The 13254-nt window shown below is 41.1% G+C and overlaps 1 protein-coding gene and 1 pseudogene across 5 annotated transcripts in view; one reads left to right on the forward strand and one right to left on the reverse strand.

Annotated features, from left to right (window-relative positions):
* Positions 1-569: 569 nt before the first annotated feature.
* LOC122118050 lies at positions 570-2331 on the reverse strand (annotated as a pseudogene).
* A 581-nt stretch (positions 2332-2912) lies between these two features.
* Positions 2913-13254, forward strand: part of Fbxo38 (F-box protein 38) — a 57837-nt gene continuing 47495 nt past the window's right edge. For all 5 annotated transcript variants that reach the window (XM_042691993.1, XM_042691996.1, XM_042691995.1 and 2 more), the window contains exons 1-3: positions 2913-2995; positions 10237-10421; positions 11905-12038. In XM_042691993.1, the coding sequence (XP_042547927.1) occupies positions 10294-10421; positions 11905-12038 (262 nt within the window). In that variant the 5' untranslated portion in view covers positions 2913-2995; positions 10237-10293. The remainder of the gene's footprint in view (positions 2996-10236; positions 10422-11904; positions 12039-13254) is intronic.

A 13254-nucleotide genomic window follows, 5' to 3' on the forward strand; every position in this document is an offset into this window, starting at 1 on the left:
TCGATTCCTCAGCACCACAAAAGCAAAAAAGAAAACAAGCCGGAAGTGATGCTGTGGCTCAAGTGGTAGACCGCTAGCCTTGAGCTGAAGAACTGAGGGACATTGCCCAGCCCCAATGTTCATACCCCATGACCGGATTCTCCCCAAAAAAATAGCTCCTCAAGAATCAAAGAAATGACTACAGACTGAGGTTGTTCTCTGATTTTCCATTTCTGACAGTCAGACTTTAAGTTAACTTTCTTTTCTGTAAGCTTCAATTTAGCAAAAAGATACCATAAAAATTAAATAATTGTATTTTCTCAAAAAGAAGAAAAACAAGCCAGGTGCTGGTGGCTCACGCCTGTAATCCTAGCTACTCAGGAGGATGAGATCTGAGGATCGCGGTTCAAAGCCAGCCCGGGCAGGAGAGACCGTGAGACTCCTATCTCCAATAAGCCACCAGAAAACCGGAAGTGGTGCTATAGCTTAAGTGGTAGAGTGCTCGCCTTGAGCTGAAGAGCTGAGGGACAGCGCCCAGGCCCAGAGTTCAAGCCCCACAACAGACAAAAAAAAAAAAAAGAAGAAAAACATTAGTTCTTCATAGACTGTTTTTTTGCTTTCACAAAAACTTCTGCTTTCTCTACATTATGGACCTGCATCACTGAATATGTCATTGCTTTGACTTCTGTTTCCTGAGGGTACTCGGACAGTGAAAATTCTTCTCCCCACCTAATTGACCATACTCTAAATTTCTTTGATTAGTATTCCCATGGTATGAAGAATTCATCAGCACTGAATTGTAAGGCCATTCATCCAAAAAGAGACATTAAGCCATCTCTGTGAGTTTCCACGTCAACTGTTTGTAAGGGCTCAACAGTTTCACTGTCTGTCAACTAGCCAAACATGGCCAGGGCACAGTGCTCAAATGCTTCTTTGAGCATATCTCCCCACACATGAGTATGGAGGCAAAAGTTTCTTATGTAGGTATTTTTGTTTCTGTTTTTCCTAATCTGCTCCTTATATCTGTTTTGAAACTGATGTTATAGATGTATATGCCTAATATGACATCCTTTCATTGTATTTTGACAGTAAAGTTCAGAAAGGGTATTTTGAAAGTAAAGTTCAGAAACATCACATGCTAAAAATTCAGCCTTTAGTCTTCAACAATCCAGAAGTAGCTGAGCAGTAGGAAGGAAAATAGACCTTCAACAAATAACAACAGCTAATTTTTGTGGAGTGTTTGGGTCATGCTAGCTATTGTTCTGAATGGATTACAAACATTACCTCACAAGAAAGGATGTAGACAAACTGGAAATTTGGTGTACTATTACTCTACTAGGCACTTTTTACAATGATTTGCTGGCATTTGTTTACCTTTTCTAAATTTGAGATTAGGAAACCTTAGTCAAAAGTACTTTTAGCCTTCTCATGATGCTTCTTACTAAACAGAGAATCCTCGTGAAACAACTTATTCATCTGAACTTTTTAAAAATTCAACTTAACTATGCAGAAACAAATTCTTTTTGTTCTAATTTTATTGAATGGTTTTTGTATTTACCAAGCACTGTACTAAACCTTGTGATATCTCATTCTTATTTTCAGAGCCATCTAGGAAATAGAAGTCCAAAATGAATACTGATATAATAAGTATTGTGTCCAAAATGATACTAACAGAAATAAACACCATAAGAATAGAATTTTATCTTCATCTTCAGAAGGTATTATTTCCATAGTAATATAAAAGCTAGGATTCAGAGAAAGAATACATAAGCAGGGAAGGGTGGCTCATATCTGTAATCCCAGATACTTGGAAGGCAAAGGTTGGGATATCAGTGGTTCAAACACAGCCCAGGTAAAAAGTTAAACCCCATCTCAATCAATATGCTGTGCATGGTGGTACACTTGTAATGATCCTCCTACATAGTAGTAGGATCCTCCTACTATGTAGGAGGATCATAGATGCTGGCTCTGGGCAAAAACATGATACCCTGTGTGAAAAATAAAGGAAAAAGTGCTGGGTCAAATGATAGAGCACCTGCCTGAGGTGCTGAGGTCCTGAGTTCAAAATCCCAGTACCGCAGAAAGAAAAAAGATCACCACATGAATATGATGAGGTTTTCCTCTTTTCTCCTCACACCCTCAAATCAGGATCGATGAAATTTAATAGCTAAAGACTGTGCCTCGTGCGAGGCAAGCTTAAACCTAGGGCACAAACCTTGTAGTGACAGGAAAGAAGACACAGTAAGTTTGGCACACAAAAAGAAGAGCAACACCACCCCCTTCATTCCACACAGCAATTCTCCAACGACATAGTCTAGTCATCCAAGAGTCTTGTTGGTTTGTGTCTTCCATGAGTCTCATACACATTACTCTGGGCATTTGAATCTACTTTACTCAGCCCATGTTCATTAGGTGCCCGTTAAGTACACGGCGTGGGATTTAGAAGGTCTGTATTTCAGTAGAGCTGTGTGACACTGTGCAAGTCCTGTGCAATGCATCTCAATCAGGGTCATCCTAAAGGTCATTTCTTATCCATTGGGGGGGGGGGGGCTGTTTGCCACCATGTGTCGGCCACGTGAAGGTTTGACGCAAGGCCCAGCGGACTAGGAGCGCTGGGAACCACGCGCAAGGCACACTGGGTACGCAGGGAGGTCTTCCATGGCGCAGGCCCTCCGTGTCCGTTCCCGGCAGAGAAGAGCAAAAAGAACTCCAGTGAAGACTGTTCATTTGCACATGACAGACCAGCTCCGGCGGGGTTCCAACTCGTCGGTTTCCCCACCGCCTTCCGGGGCAGAGCTTCCGGGCCCGGCTGAACCATGGCGCCACTCCCCAGATGGCGGCCAAGCGCGGACCTGCCCACACCCAAGATGGCGGCGGGATGACGCCATCCCGGAATGCCCCGTGCGGCGCCGGAAGCGGAAGTCCCCGGAGGTGGGAGGGGGGGGTGCCGCGGGAAGTGCCTGTGGAGTTTCTTCCCTCCCGCTCAACCACAATAACAGGCGCTGGGCCGGCGTAGGTGAGGCAGGCGCCCGGGGGGGCCTCGGACCCGGAGGCGGGCGGCCAGGCTGAGGGTGCGGGAGCGGGCAGCGGCGGCGGCGCCGCGCAGCCTTCCGGGGCTTTCAGCCGCCTGGGCCCTCGGCCTCGGCAACCCTGGGGCCTAGAGCCGCCGGGCGCGGAGGGGTCGGGTCCGTAGTTGGGGCGCCCGGGCCTCGACCCAGCGGGCTGTTGGGCCTGGACTGGGGAAGCCCTTCCCCTCGCGAAGTCCGCCACCTGGATGTCCCGTCGTCGTGTCTGCCGTTGCGCGGAGGAAGGGCTGGTGGCGGCGCCGGGGGGGGGGGGGCGGGGAGGGCCGTCCCAAAGCCAGGTCCTCTGCGAGGCCCCGAACTCTGGTCCGACCTGGTCCCCTGGCTCTCCGCCCCGGGTTCACCACCCCGTGCCGCCGTGCGCTTCAGTGGACACAAAACCCCCCCAAAAGCCGACACTGAGTCCTTCTTACCTCCTAGCCAGCTCTGACATGATGGTGAATCCCCTCTCGTTGGAGTCCTTAGAGGCAAGACGTGCCGGGCATGCCCCCCCTGCCTGTCCCCCCCTCCCCTCCCCTCCCCTGCGTAGCCAAGAGCTGGCTGGTGAGAGAGATCGGTCGTCTTCGTTCCAGATACCGGGGTCTCCAAAGGGCAAAGCTGGAGGTTCCTGCGCCAGTGAGAAGTTCCGGCCAGGAAACTTGGCCTACACGTATTACCTAGTGGTGTAGATCACTCCAGACTGAAAAAAAAAAAGAAAGAAAGGGGACTTTAGTTGTTGTCTTGTAGTTTTTTTTTGTTCACTTGATAGTGGATCTTGCGCAGTTCTCTTCCTCTCTTTGAACTGGAGCGACTTCTCACCTGTCAAAGTGGAAGCGTACCTTAGTTCTTAACGCTCTTTCTCATTCCATCACCACCGAAGGATGAAGTAATGACAGCGTAAGGCTAGGATGTTTATGGAGGAGAAAAAAAATGGTGGTGTGAAAGACATATGCTTTATCGTGGTAGATTGAAAAACAAATGTTTGCTTGTGCTTTGTAAGCTTGCATTCTGAGAATTACTGGTTTCGATGACCTGTAAACCTCCGTCCCTCTCTTCAGAATTTGTGATGGTGCAATTTTAGTGTTTGTTTTGGGTGAAGAATATGGCTGTGTGTATGTATGTATGCATATACACATGTGTGTACATGTTTAAATGGCCGTGAGTCTGAGATACAGTCATACAGATAGTATACGGGGGAAAAAAGGAAAAAGAAATTACTGGTTTCAGTTAGATTAGGTGGTACATAGTGAAATAAAGTTGGACTTGAACTGGAGTTGAAGGCTAGAACCCTTGCTTCAGCAGTAGTATATATTTTGACTCCTTTGAGGCAGGCTCACTTTTTCTGGGCCTTACTTTGTTGGAAAAGAAAGAGTTGAGCTGGATGCCTATGGTGTTTTTAGCAGTATAATTCTGTTTGTCCTTGTTTTTCTTTTAGGGCAATGTGGTACATATGTTACCTCTTTAGGCAAGAGTCATAGGCAGTAAATACATTATTTTATTCATATTAAGTGACATGCAAGATTACTTTGACATGTTGAAGCCAGTAAAAGGGATTAGAAAAATTGAAGGTCAGGGAAACCCTTGACTATAGAATTGAAGACACTGGAAAGTTTTAAGTTTCATAAGATGTTTGGGATTTTTGTTTTTTAATGTGTCTATATTTTTTTTGGGGGGGAGAGGTTCTTAAGGATATGAAAAGTAATTTAAGTTGTAGGGAACTGAAGTGACTAAGGTAGGAAGGTTTCAGTCTACGACTATGAGCTTCATTAGGCAATGTCACCACAACTGGGTACTCAGTAGGTAGTAAATGAAAATTGAATAAATGAATGGATGATTAGATTTGAGTATCCATAAGAAGTTTTTTTTCCAGAGAATTGTTATTAATTGGTAACAGACTGAGAACTTGGTTCGAAATTGTGGGTAAAAAAGCCAGGCCAGTGGCTCACACCTGGAATCCTAGCTACCCAGAAGGCTGACACCTGGAGAATCAAAGTTTGAAGCCAGCCCAGGCAGAAGAGCCCTCAAGACTATTATCTCCAATTAACCATCAAAAAGCTGAGCTAGTAGTAGAGTAGAGCAAAAGTAGAATGCCAGTCATGAAGAGCAAGCTAGAGTGTGAGGCCCTGAGTTCAAGCCCAGGCTTGGGCAAGAAAAATGAACAAACAAAAAAATATGAAGAATTGTAAAATCAAAAAAATATGAAGAATTGTAAAATTATGTAATATCTATTATATATAATATTATATATACACACATATATTTATGAAGAGATGGTGAATTTTTGGCCAGTTGCAAGACAAAACTGTGTCTCTGTCCAATGACATGCTAGTAAAAGAAAAACATGTTCTAGGTCACCTAGTGTGATCTGAGGAATAGAATAGCTAGTAGAGTAAGTCAGGAATAGAGGATGTTGACAAGGTAAAACATATAGGAAAACTTTTAATTGTGAAAGGTTTTAGGAAGTTAAGGAGTAAAGATTGTTTAGGTATCAACGATTTTTAGAATTGTGAACTATAGTGTTAAAATAGAAATACAAAGTGGAAATAGAAGACTAAGAAGAATTTGATTTTGCAAGAGAGTTAATGTTATTCCCCAGGCAGAAAAGTTCGTGAAAACCAGAAGTGGTGCTGTGGCTCAAGTGGTAGAGCGCTCACCTTGAGCTGAAGAGTGCAGGGACAGCGCTCAAGCCCAGAGTTCAAGCCCCACGACCAACCAAAAAAAAAAAAAAAAGGTAGGCATGATTTGGAGTGTGACCCAAATAAATTTGTAGTAATATTATCATTTCATTTGGGATAGGAAAGATATTTGGACTGAAAGAACAAAAGGAGAAAAGAACACTCTTTAGAGAAATATTTCTGAGGATCTTTGGTTTAAAGTATATTCACAAACAACTCAGACTTAATGTGCCTGGGATTCTGGGACAAATGTAAAGCTTTCTTTAGCTATCATCTTTAAAGAGGTGGCCAAGGAATTACAGTAGGCTGCCTGGATGGCTATGGCCTATTGTGTGGGACACTAAATGAGAGGAACCACGAACCTTAATGTATGTACTAAGGTATGTGTCAGAGGCAGTTCTATCACAGAATCCTGAAATACATTTCAGGCATTGGGACATAGCTCTGGAATGCAGGACGGCAAGCTACAGTGTCAGAAAGCTAACTTGATAATAGGTTGTACAGTATAGGTCGGAAGTCTGAATCCCATACTGGGCCTTGACCTTTCGAAGAGACCTTTGGCAAGAGACTTACTGAATAGGGATGGCTAGGTGTCTTGAGCCCTCTGAAATTGCATTTGTAATTCTGTTCTTGTGAAACTAGGGAGATGATATAACACTTTTTGTCACACTTTCAGATGCGCTTTTAACACCCACAAAATAAACAGGGTGACTATGCAGTCTCTAAAGGTCCCTTTAGTTCTTAACTTTCTGGGAGTAACTCTGAAGACTTTTTCAGCTTTTAACATTACCATGGGGATTTTGTAATTCAGTCAGAGTGACATTTTCTTTGTGTTTCTGAGTCTAAGACTCCAGAACCCTAGAAATAACAAATGGTGCTGCAAAAATGCAGCCTTCCTAGAAGACAGAGATCTTAGACTTACCTGTTCATCACCCTCCATGACTTCTGCTAGATCAAATTTTCCTTCCTTTACTATCTTTGAACCTGCTACTGCTTTGGACCTTTCTGACTTTGTTGAGTTCTCTAGAAAAGGCAGAATGTTCAGTAGTATGGTATTATTTTGTCTAAAGGGGGCTGAAAAGGAAAGGGGGAAAACAAAACAGTATGGCCTTTTTCCCCCCGTGTTGGAAAGTCCCAAGGGGAGGAGTGTTTTCCTTGCATGTGGGGAAAGGAGGCCCATATTTTCACAGGCTTGCTGGGTATTTGACTTAGATGATGGTTACCATTTTATTCTTCTTATTTATTTATTTATTTGGTAGTAGGGTTTGAATCCAAAGCCATGCACTTGTCTACTATTTGAGACATGCCCCTGTCCCTGTTTTCTTTGGGTTCTTTTTCAGATAGGATTTCGTTTTTTTGCTTCTGGCTGGTCTCACAATCCTCCTACCTATGCCTTCCACACACTAGAGTTGTGTACACCAGGTGCTCAGCTTAATTGTTGAGATGGACGCTCACTGACTTTGCCTAGGCTTGCCTCAAACTCCAGTCCACCTGATCTATACCTCCCAAGTACTTGGGATTGCAGGTATAATCCACCAAGTCTGGCCTGTAGCCAAGTTTAGGTGAAAGAATTTTGTTCTTTGTCAAGAGGTGGAGGTGTGGTGAGGGAAGTTAAACAAGTCCTTTACTTAGGAAGCTTTTTATTTCCTTCTCATTTCCAGGAATAGACATCTGTTTGGACTGGAGGGGTTATAGGTCAGTCCTTTATCCCATTTTTTTTAAATTGTGAAAATACCATACAAAGGGTTACAATTACATGAGCAAGGTAATGAGTACATTTCTTATCAAGCATTGTTGCTTCCTCCTTTGTTTCCCCTTCCCAACCCTTCCTATCTGCCTCCCCCCTACCAAAGTTATAAAGTTCATTTTTCAACATAATATCTTGTACTCATTGTTCCAATGGATCCACCTGTATCCCTATTTAAACAATGTTTTTTTCCTTCCCCTCTACAAATTATACCAACATCAAATTTACAGTGGAAACGGGTTATACTGTGGGAGAGGGACATACAAAGCAACAAAGAAATCATCTTATAAATATGTAAGAAATAATAGCAAGAAAGAAAAACCATTTGAGTCCTTATCTTGGGGTTCATTTCACCTAACATCAACTTATCTGACCATTTCTGCTTGTCTCAGACATATACTAGTTATTGCAAATAAGGGAAATCATGGAACCTATGTTTTTCTGGGCATGACTTACTTCACTTAATATAATTTTTTCCAAGTCTTTCCATTTCCTAACAAATGGGGCAATGTCATTCTTTATGGAGGTATAGAATTTCATTGTGTATATATACCACATTTTCTTGATCCATTCATCTACTGAGGGGCATCTAGGTTGGTTCCATATCTTAGCTATGGTAAATAATGCTACAGTAAACATCGTTGTGCTGGTAGCTTTAGTGTGGTCTTGTTGGTGATTATTTGGGTAAATGCCCAAAAGTGGGATTGCTGGGTCATAGGGCAGCTCTATGTGGAGTCTTTTGAGGAACCATGAAGAAATGCTCAATCTCCCTAGCCATAAAAGAAATGTAAATCAAAACAACATTGAGATACCACCTCACCCCAGTTAGAATGGCTATAATCAAGAACTCTAATAACAACAGTTGCTGGAGGGGATGTGGCCGGAAGGGAACCCTACTGCATTGTTGGTGGGAGTGTAAACTTGTTCAACCACTTTGGAAAGTAGTATGGAGGTTCCTCAAGAGACTCCACGTAGAGCTCCCTTTTATCCCAATTTTTATCTCCAGAAATCCTTTTCCCACCTGAGATTTAGAGCAAAAGACTCCTTATTTCACCTATTAAAGAACTAACTAAAAGATCAAATCTTAAAGGCATACTACAGGAAATATAATCGTACTACTACCAAAAATTTTGTTAGTCCTGGTAATTTAGGCTTTTTGACATTTATTGTTTTTGCAGAGTGCAGGTTAAGTAGATTTGGGGAGGGGCCAGCTTACTGGAGACCTAACAACCTCTGTATAATGTATATAGCGTTTGTATGCATTCAGTCATACTCTTTTGGTTAATAGTGTTTTAGGTGCTTTTGCATATGTAGAAGATCACTGGTATGCATGTCCTTATAGGAGCAAACTCTAGTAGCTTTATCACCTGGATTCTATGCTTGCTGAGATCATTGATTGCTATAATCACTGTTCACAGCCATGTGAAATTGTTTTTAGCAGCAGCATCCTTGAAGCTAGTGGATGTACATGAAATAATAGAGTGATGGCTATGCATCAGTCAGACTTTTGAGGATTTATTATGTGCAAGGACTTGTTACCACCTGGAGGCAAGATAGAGTCCCGTTTCCTGGTTAAAGTATGACCATAAGACGATGCACTAACTGTTAATACAGGCATAGGGTAAATTCTACAAAGAACTCAGATGTAGTACTTGATTTCATAGAAGACACACTTTTTAAAGGCCAATGAGTGGTTTTCTAAGCAAGAAAGAGACGGAGAAAGTATATTCAAGCCAGAGTTAATAGCATATTAGGGCCAAGTACTCGTGGCCCAAGCCTATAATCCTAGCTACTTGGAAGGCTGAGGCCTGAGGATTGTAGTTCAAAGCTAGTCCAGGCAGGAAGTCCTGAGACTTTTTTTTTTCTTCTCCAATTAACCACCAAAAAGCTGGAAGTGGAGCTTACGTGGTTGAGCATTTTACTAGTTAGTTGGAGACAAGAGTCTTACTGGACTTTCCTACTTTGGCTGCCTTCCAACCTTAATCCTTAGGTATCTTAGCATCTTGAGAAGCTAGGCTTATAGGCATGAGGGACCAGCATCTGGCCTGGAGTATATTTCATTTAATTATTGTGCCAGATCTGGGGCTTGAACTCAGGGCTTGAGTGTTATCTCTTACTGTCTGTGCTTAAGGCTACACTTGAGCCACAGCTGCACTTCCAGCCTTTTGGTAGTTAATTGTAGTAAGAGACTTCTGGTCTTTTCTGCCATGGTTGGCTTCCAACCTTGATCCTCAGATCTAAGCCTTCTGAGTAGCTAGGTTTATAGGCATGAGCCACCAGCACCCAGCTTGGTGTTTTGTTTTGTTTTGTGTTTTTGAGGAGTAGGAGGTTAATAGTTTTTATCACATTCACACATTGTGCTTCATTTAGTATAGTCTGACTTTCTCACATTTAGTTGAGAGAATTGCAGTTGGAAAGGTGGCATAAATTGACAGCTGAAGGGAGGTTCATTCATGTTCAGGCATGTCTTCATTCATTTACATTGTACTTATCCTTATATTGAATACAAGCTCCTGGAGTTGAAAGAGGTTTTGGTTACGTATTTTAATTACCTTACTTTACATATAATTTTAACTGTATGTTTCTCAAACAGAATAAATGAATGCTTTTCTTAATTTTAACATGTAATTTACCATTCTGATAAGCTAATATCAATATTTTAAGCCTTATCAGTATTTTCAAATAAGCATTTTACCTGTGTTGTTACAGAAATGATTTTGTATTTGAGTCTGTTCTTCTTTAGTGTATATTCTATTCTGTGTTTGCCTTTCAGGTGCTTTGATCTCAAACAAGGAGAGATTTGCTCTTTGATACTGAAGACAACACAGCAATGGGGCCACGAAAGAAAAGTGTTAAAATATGTCTGATGAATAGTGATATCACAGAGGAAACAATATCAGATGAAACCAAGGACTACATGAATCAACTTTCACATGAAGTACTTTGCCATATTTTTAGGTAGGGTTTTGTTTGACTTTCACTTGCCTGAGTTGTAAGAGCAAACTAGTGCTGTGTTGTTTGATGTGGTAGCCTCTAAATTACATGCAACTTTGAGTGAAATGAAAGTCCATTTCCTCCGTGGTACTAGCTGCATTTCAAGTCTTAGTAGCACATGTGTTTGGTAGCTATTGGATGGGACAGCTTTGGGCTACTGTAAGAGAAGTGAACATCACACAAAGTTCTTTTGGACAGCCCTTCTCTAGCTAAACACTTCTGGGCTTCTTGAAATATTTATTGATTTGCTGACTGCTATTCCATCATAAAACTACCATGTGTCACACTTTTTGTAGTGTTTCTGACTTTTTTTTTTTTTACTATGACTCACAGAGAGACATTTTGTTGATATGTATAAATGGTTAAAACGAGAATATTTCTGAAACAAACTACCATTCATACTATCCGCTGTATGGATATTTAAGTTGCTTTATGATTTAAACACTGTGGAGGATTTCTTCAAACAAATTTTTAAAATTCTGTTTTTACCAAACTGTGTTAAAACAACCATTAAAGAAACGAAAAATGAAAATATGTCATTTCACTTTCCATTGCTGTCTTTTCGGTCATTGTCTGATATTCATACCCTTCAGAAAAAAAAATGTGATTCTATCATAGTTTTTCTCTAGACCAGTTAGGTTGACCATTTACCAGCTGTGGACTAAGATATAAAGGTATTATTTCAAAGTTAAAAGCTGGTGATTTTAAAGCACTCATCCATCTTAGTTATGTTGTATAAATGCTTGATGTTAATGGTTATGGTTATGCTCTGTCTCTTCATATTACTACTTTGGTTTGCATAATATTATTTTGTGGTACTGAGATTTGTGCTCCAGGCTTTGTGCTTGTTAGGTAGGCTCTCTGCCACTTGAGCCATGCTTCCAGCTTTTTGCTCTGATATTTTTGAGATAAGATCTTGCTTTTGTGTCCAGCCTTGCCTGGATTCGGATCCTCCTATGTATGCTTTCTGCCATAGCTAGAATGATAGGCACATATCACTATATCAAGGGTATTTTGTTGCAGTGGGGTCTTCTGAACTTTTTTTGTCCATACTAACCTTTGAGCCTTAATCCTCCCAATCTCAGCCTTTCTTGAAGTTGGGAGACAGGTGTGCATCAGTGTGCCCCAGCCATTGGTTGAAATGGAGTCTTACAAACTTTGTGCTTCTCCTGATCTCTGCCTCTTAAGTGTAAGCCACTGATACCTGATTTTTGTTTGGTTTTATTTTACTTTTTTAATCAAATACTCTATATGGAGAAGGCAATATTTTATTTGGATACTTGAGAATTTGCTGACTTCCTTGTTACAATAAAATCTTAAAGTCCTGACAGTATCCCAAAGATCTTATTTCATTTGAAATAGGTTAAGAAAATGGCAGAAGCAAACATATTTAGTGAAAGGAAGTGATTACCTACTTGATAAATTTAAGTTTCTTTTTCTTACAAAGGTACCTCCCTCTGCAGGATATCATGTGTATGGAATGTCTTTCCCGGAAGCTAAAGGAAGCAGTGACTCTGTATCTCAGAGTTGTAAGGGTTGTGGACCTGTGTGCCGGGAGGTGGTGGGAATACATGCCAAGTGGTAAGTAGATGCAGCCTGTAAGGTACATTATAACTGCTGGAAAGTAGTAAGAGTGGGCATGGAATGTGATTTTTTTGTTGTTGTTGTTTTAAAGGCAAGCTAAGTCACTTTGTGTTTTAAGGATACAATAATTGAAACTATTTTGTTTTAGGTTGGTGAAATGTGTTTTTGCCTAATGCTTTACCATTTGATTGGTCTTGTATTTTCATTTCCTACTCCTTAAGGAGCTATATCAGCCTGTTGTACATGTATATGACTGGCGAACACTTACTGAGCCCTTGATTGATTATATATGTATGTCAGATTAGCAGATGTGTTCTTTTATTTGATGATGCAGGTTTTCTGTTGGTCAGTGACATTCTTCATCATGGTTTTCTTCTCTAGCTTAACTGCAGCTTTACAAATAAAGTTAAATATTTGTTTCTGTTCACTAATGTGGCTTAATTGGCCAAAGTTGTACTTGTGTAACTTTCATTTTAAAAACCTATCCTATCCTAAGACTTAAGAGATTTTTCAAATCTGAGTTCTTCACCTATAACACTTAGCAGCCCAAGCACAACTAGGGTACTTCAGATAGAATCAATTGGTAAAGTAAGTTGAGGACATTAGCTAAGCAAAGCACACCTGAAAGGAAAAAATTAAAAGGCCAAAAATTAAAAAAAAAGACTTCAACAATCCATGAATTCATGTGCTTTACTATGATATCCATACAATGAGACTTTCAACATGTAATGAGCATGAAGGGCATCAAAAATATCCTTTAACAGCCAGGCACCCAGGCAAGAAAATCCGTGAGACTCTTATCTCCAATTAACCACTGGAAAACCAGAAGTGGCGCTGTGGCTCAAGAGGTAGAGTGCTGGCTTTGAGCTGAAGAGCCCAGAGTTCAAGCTCCATGACCAACCCCCCACCCCCCCTCAAAAAAAATCCTTTAACAGAGATGAAGGGCTGAGGAGGTAACTATCTTGTTTTGTTCTGCACCACAGAACAGAGTGCCTCTGTGTTATGCTATAATGTTAGCATTTTGGATGCTGTGTCCTCTCATGAGTCACTGATAACTCTTATCAGTTGGCCACAGTAGTTATGTATCCCTTTAGTCGGCTAGAATTTAGTTTGGTGGCAGCAAACTATAGTTTGTCTTCAGTTACCTAAAAAATTCATCCTTTAGGAAAAAGGGTCATGTAATTCCAGGGAGTGATGGTTTGTAGCAGATAAG

This window comes from Dipodomys spectabilis, unplaced genomic scaffold (assembly GCF_019054845.1).
Source record: "Dipodomys spectabilis isolate Male_0828 unplaced genomic scaffold, ASM1905484v1 ptg000147l, whole genome shotgun sequence".
NCBI classification, from domain to species: domain Eukaryota; kingdom Metazoa; phylum Chordata; class Mammalia; order Rodentia; family Heteromyidae; genus Dipodomys; species Dipodomys spectabilis.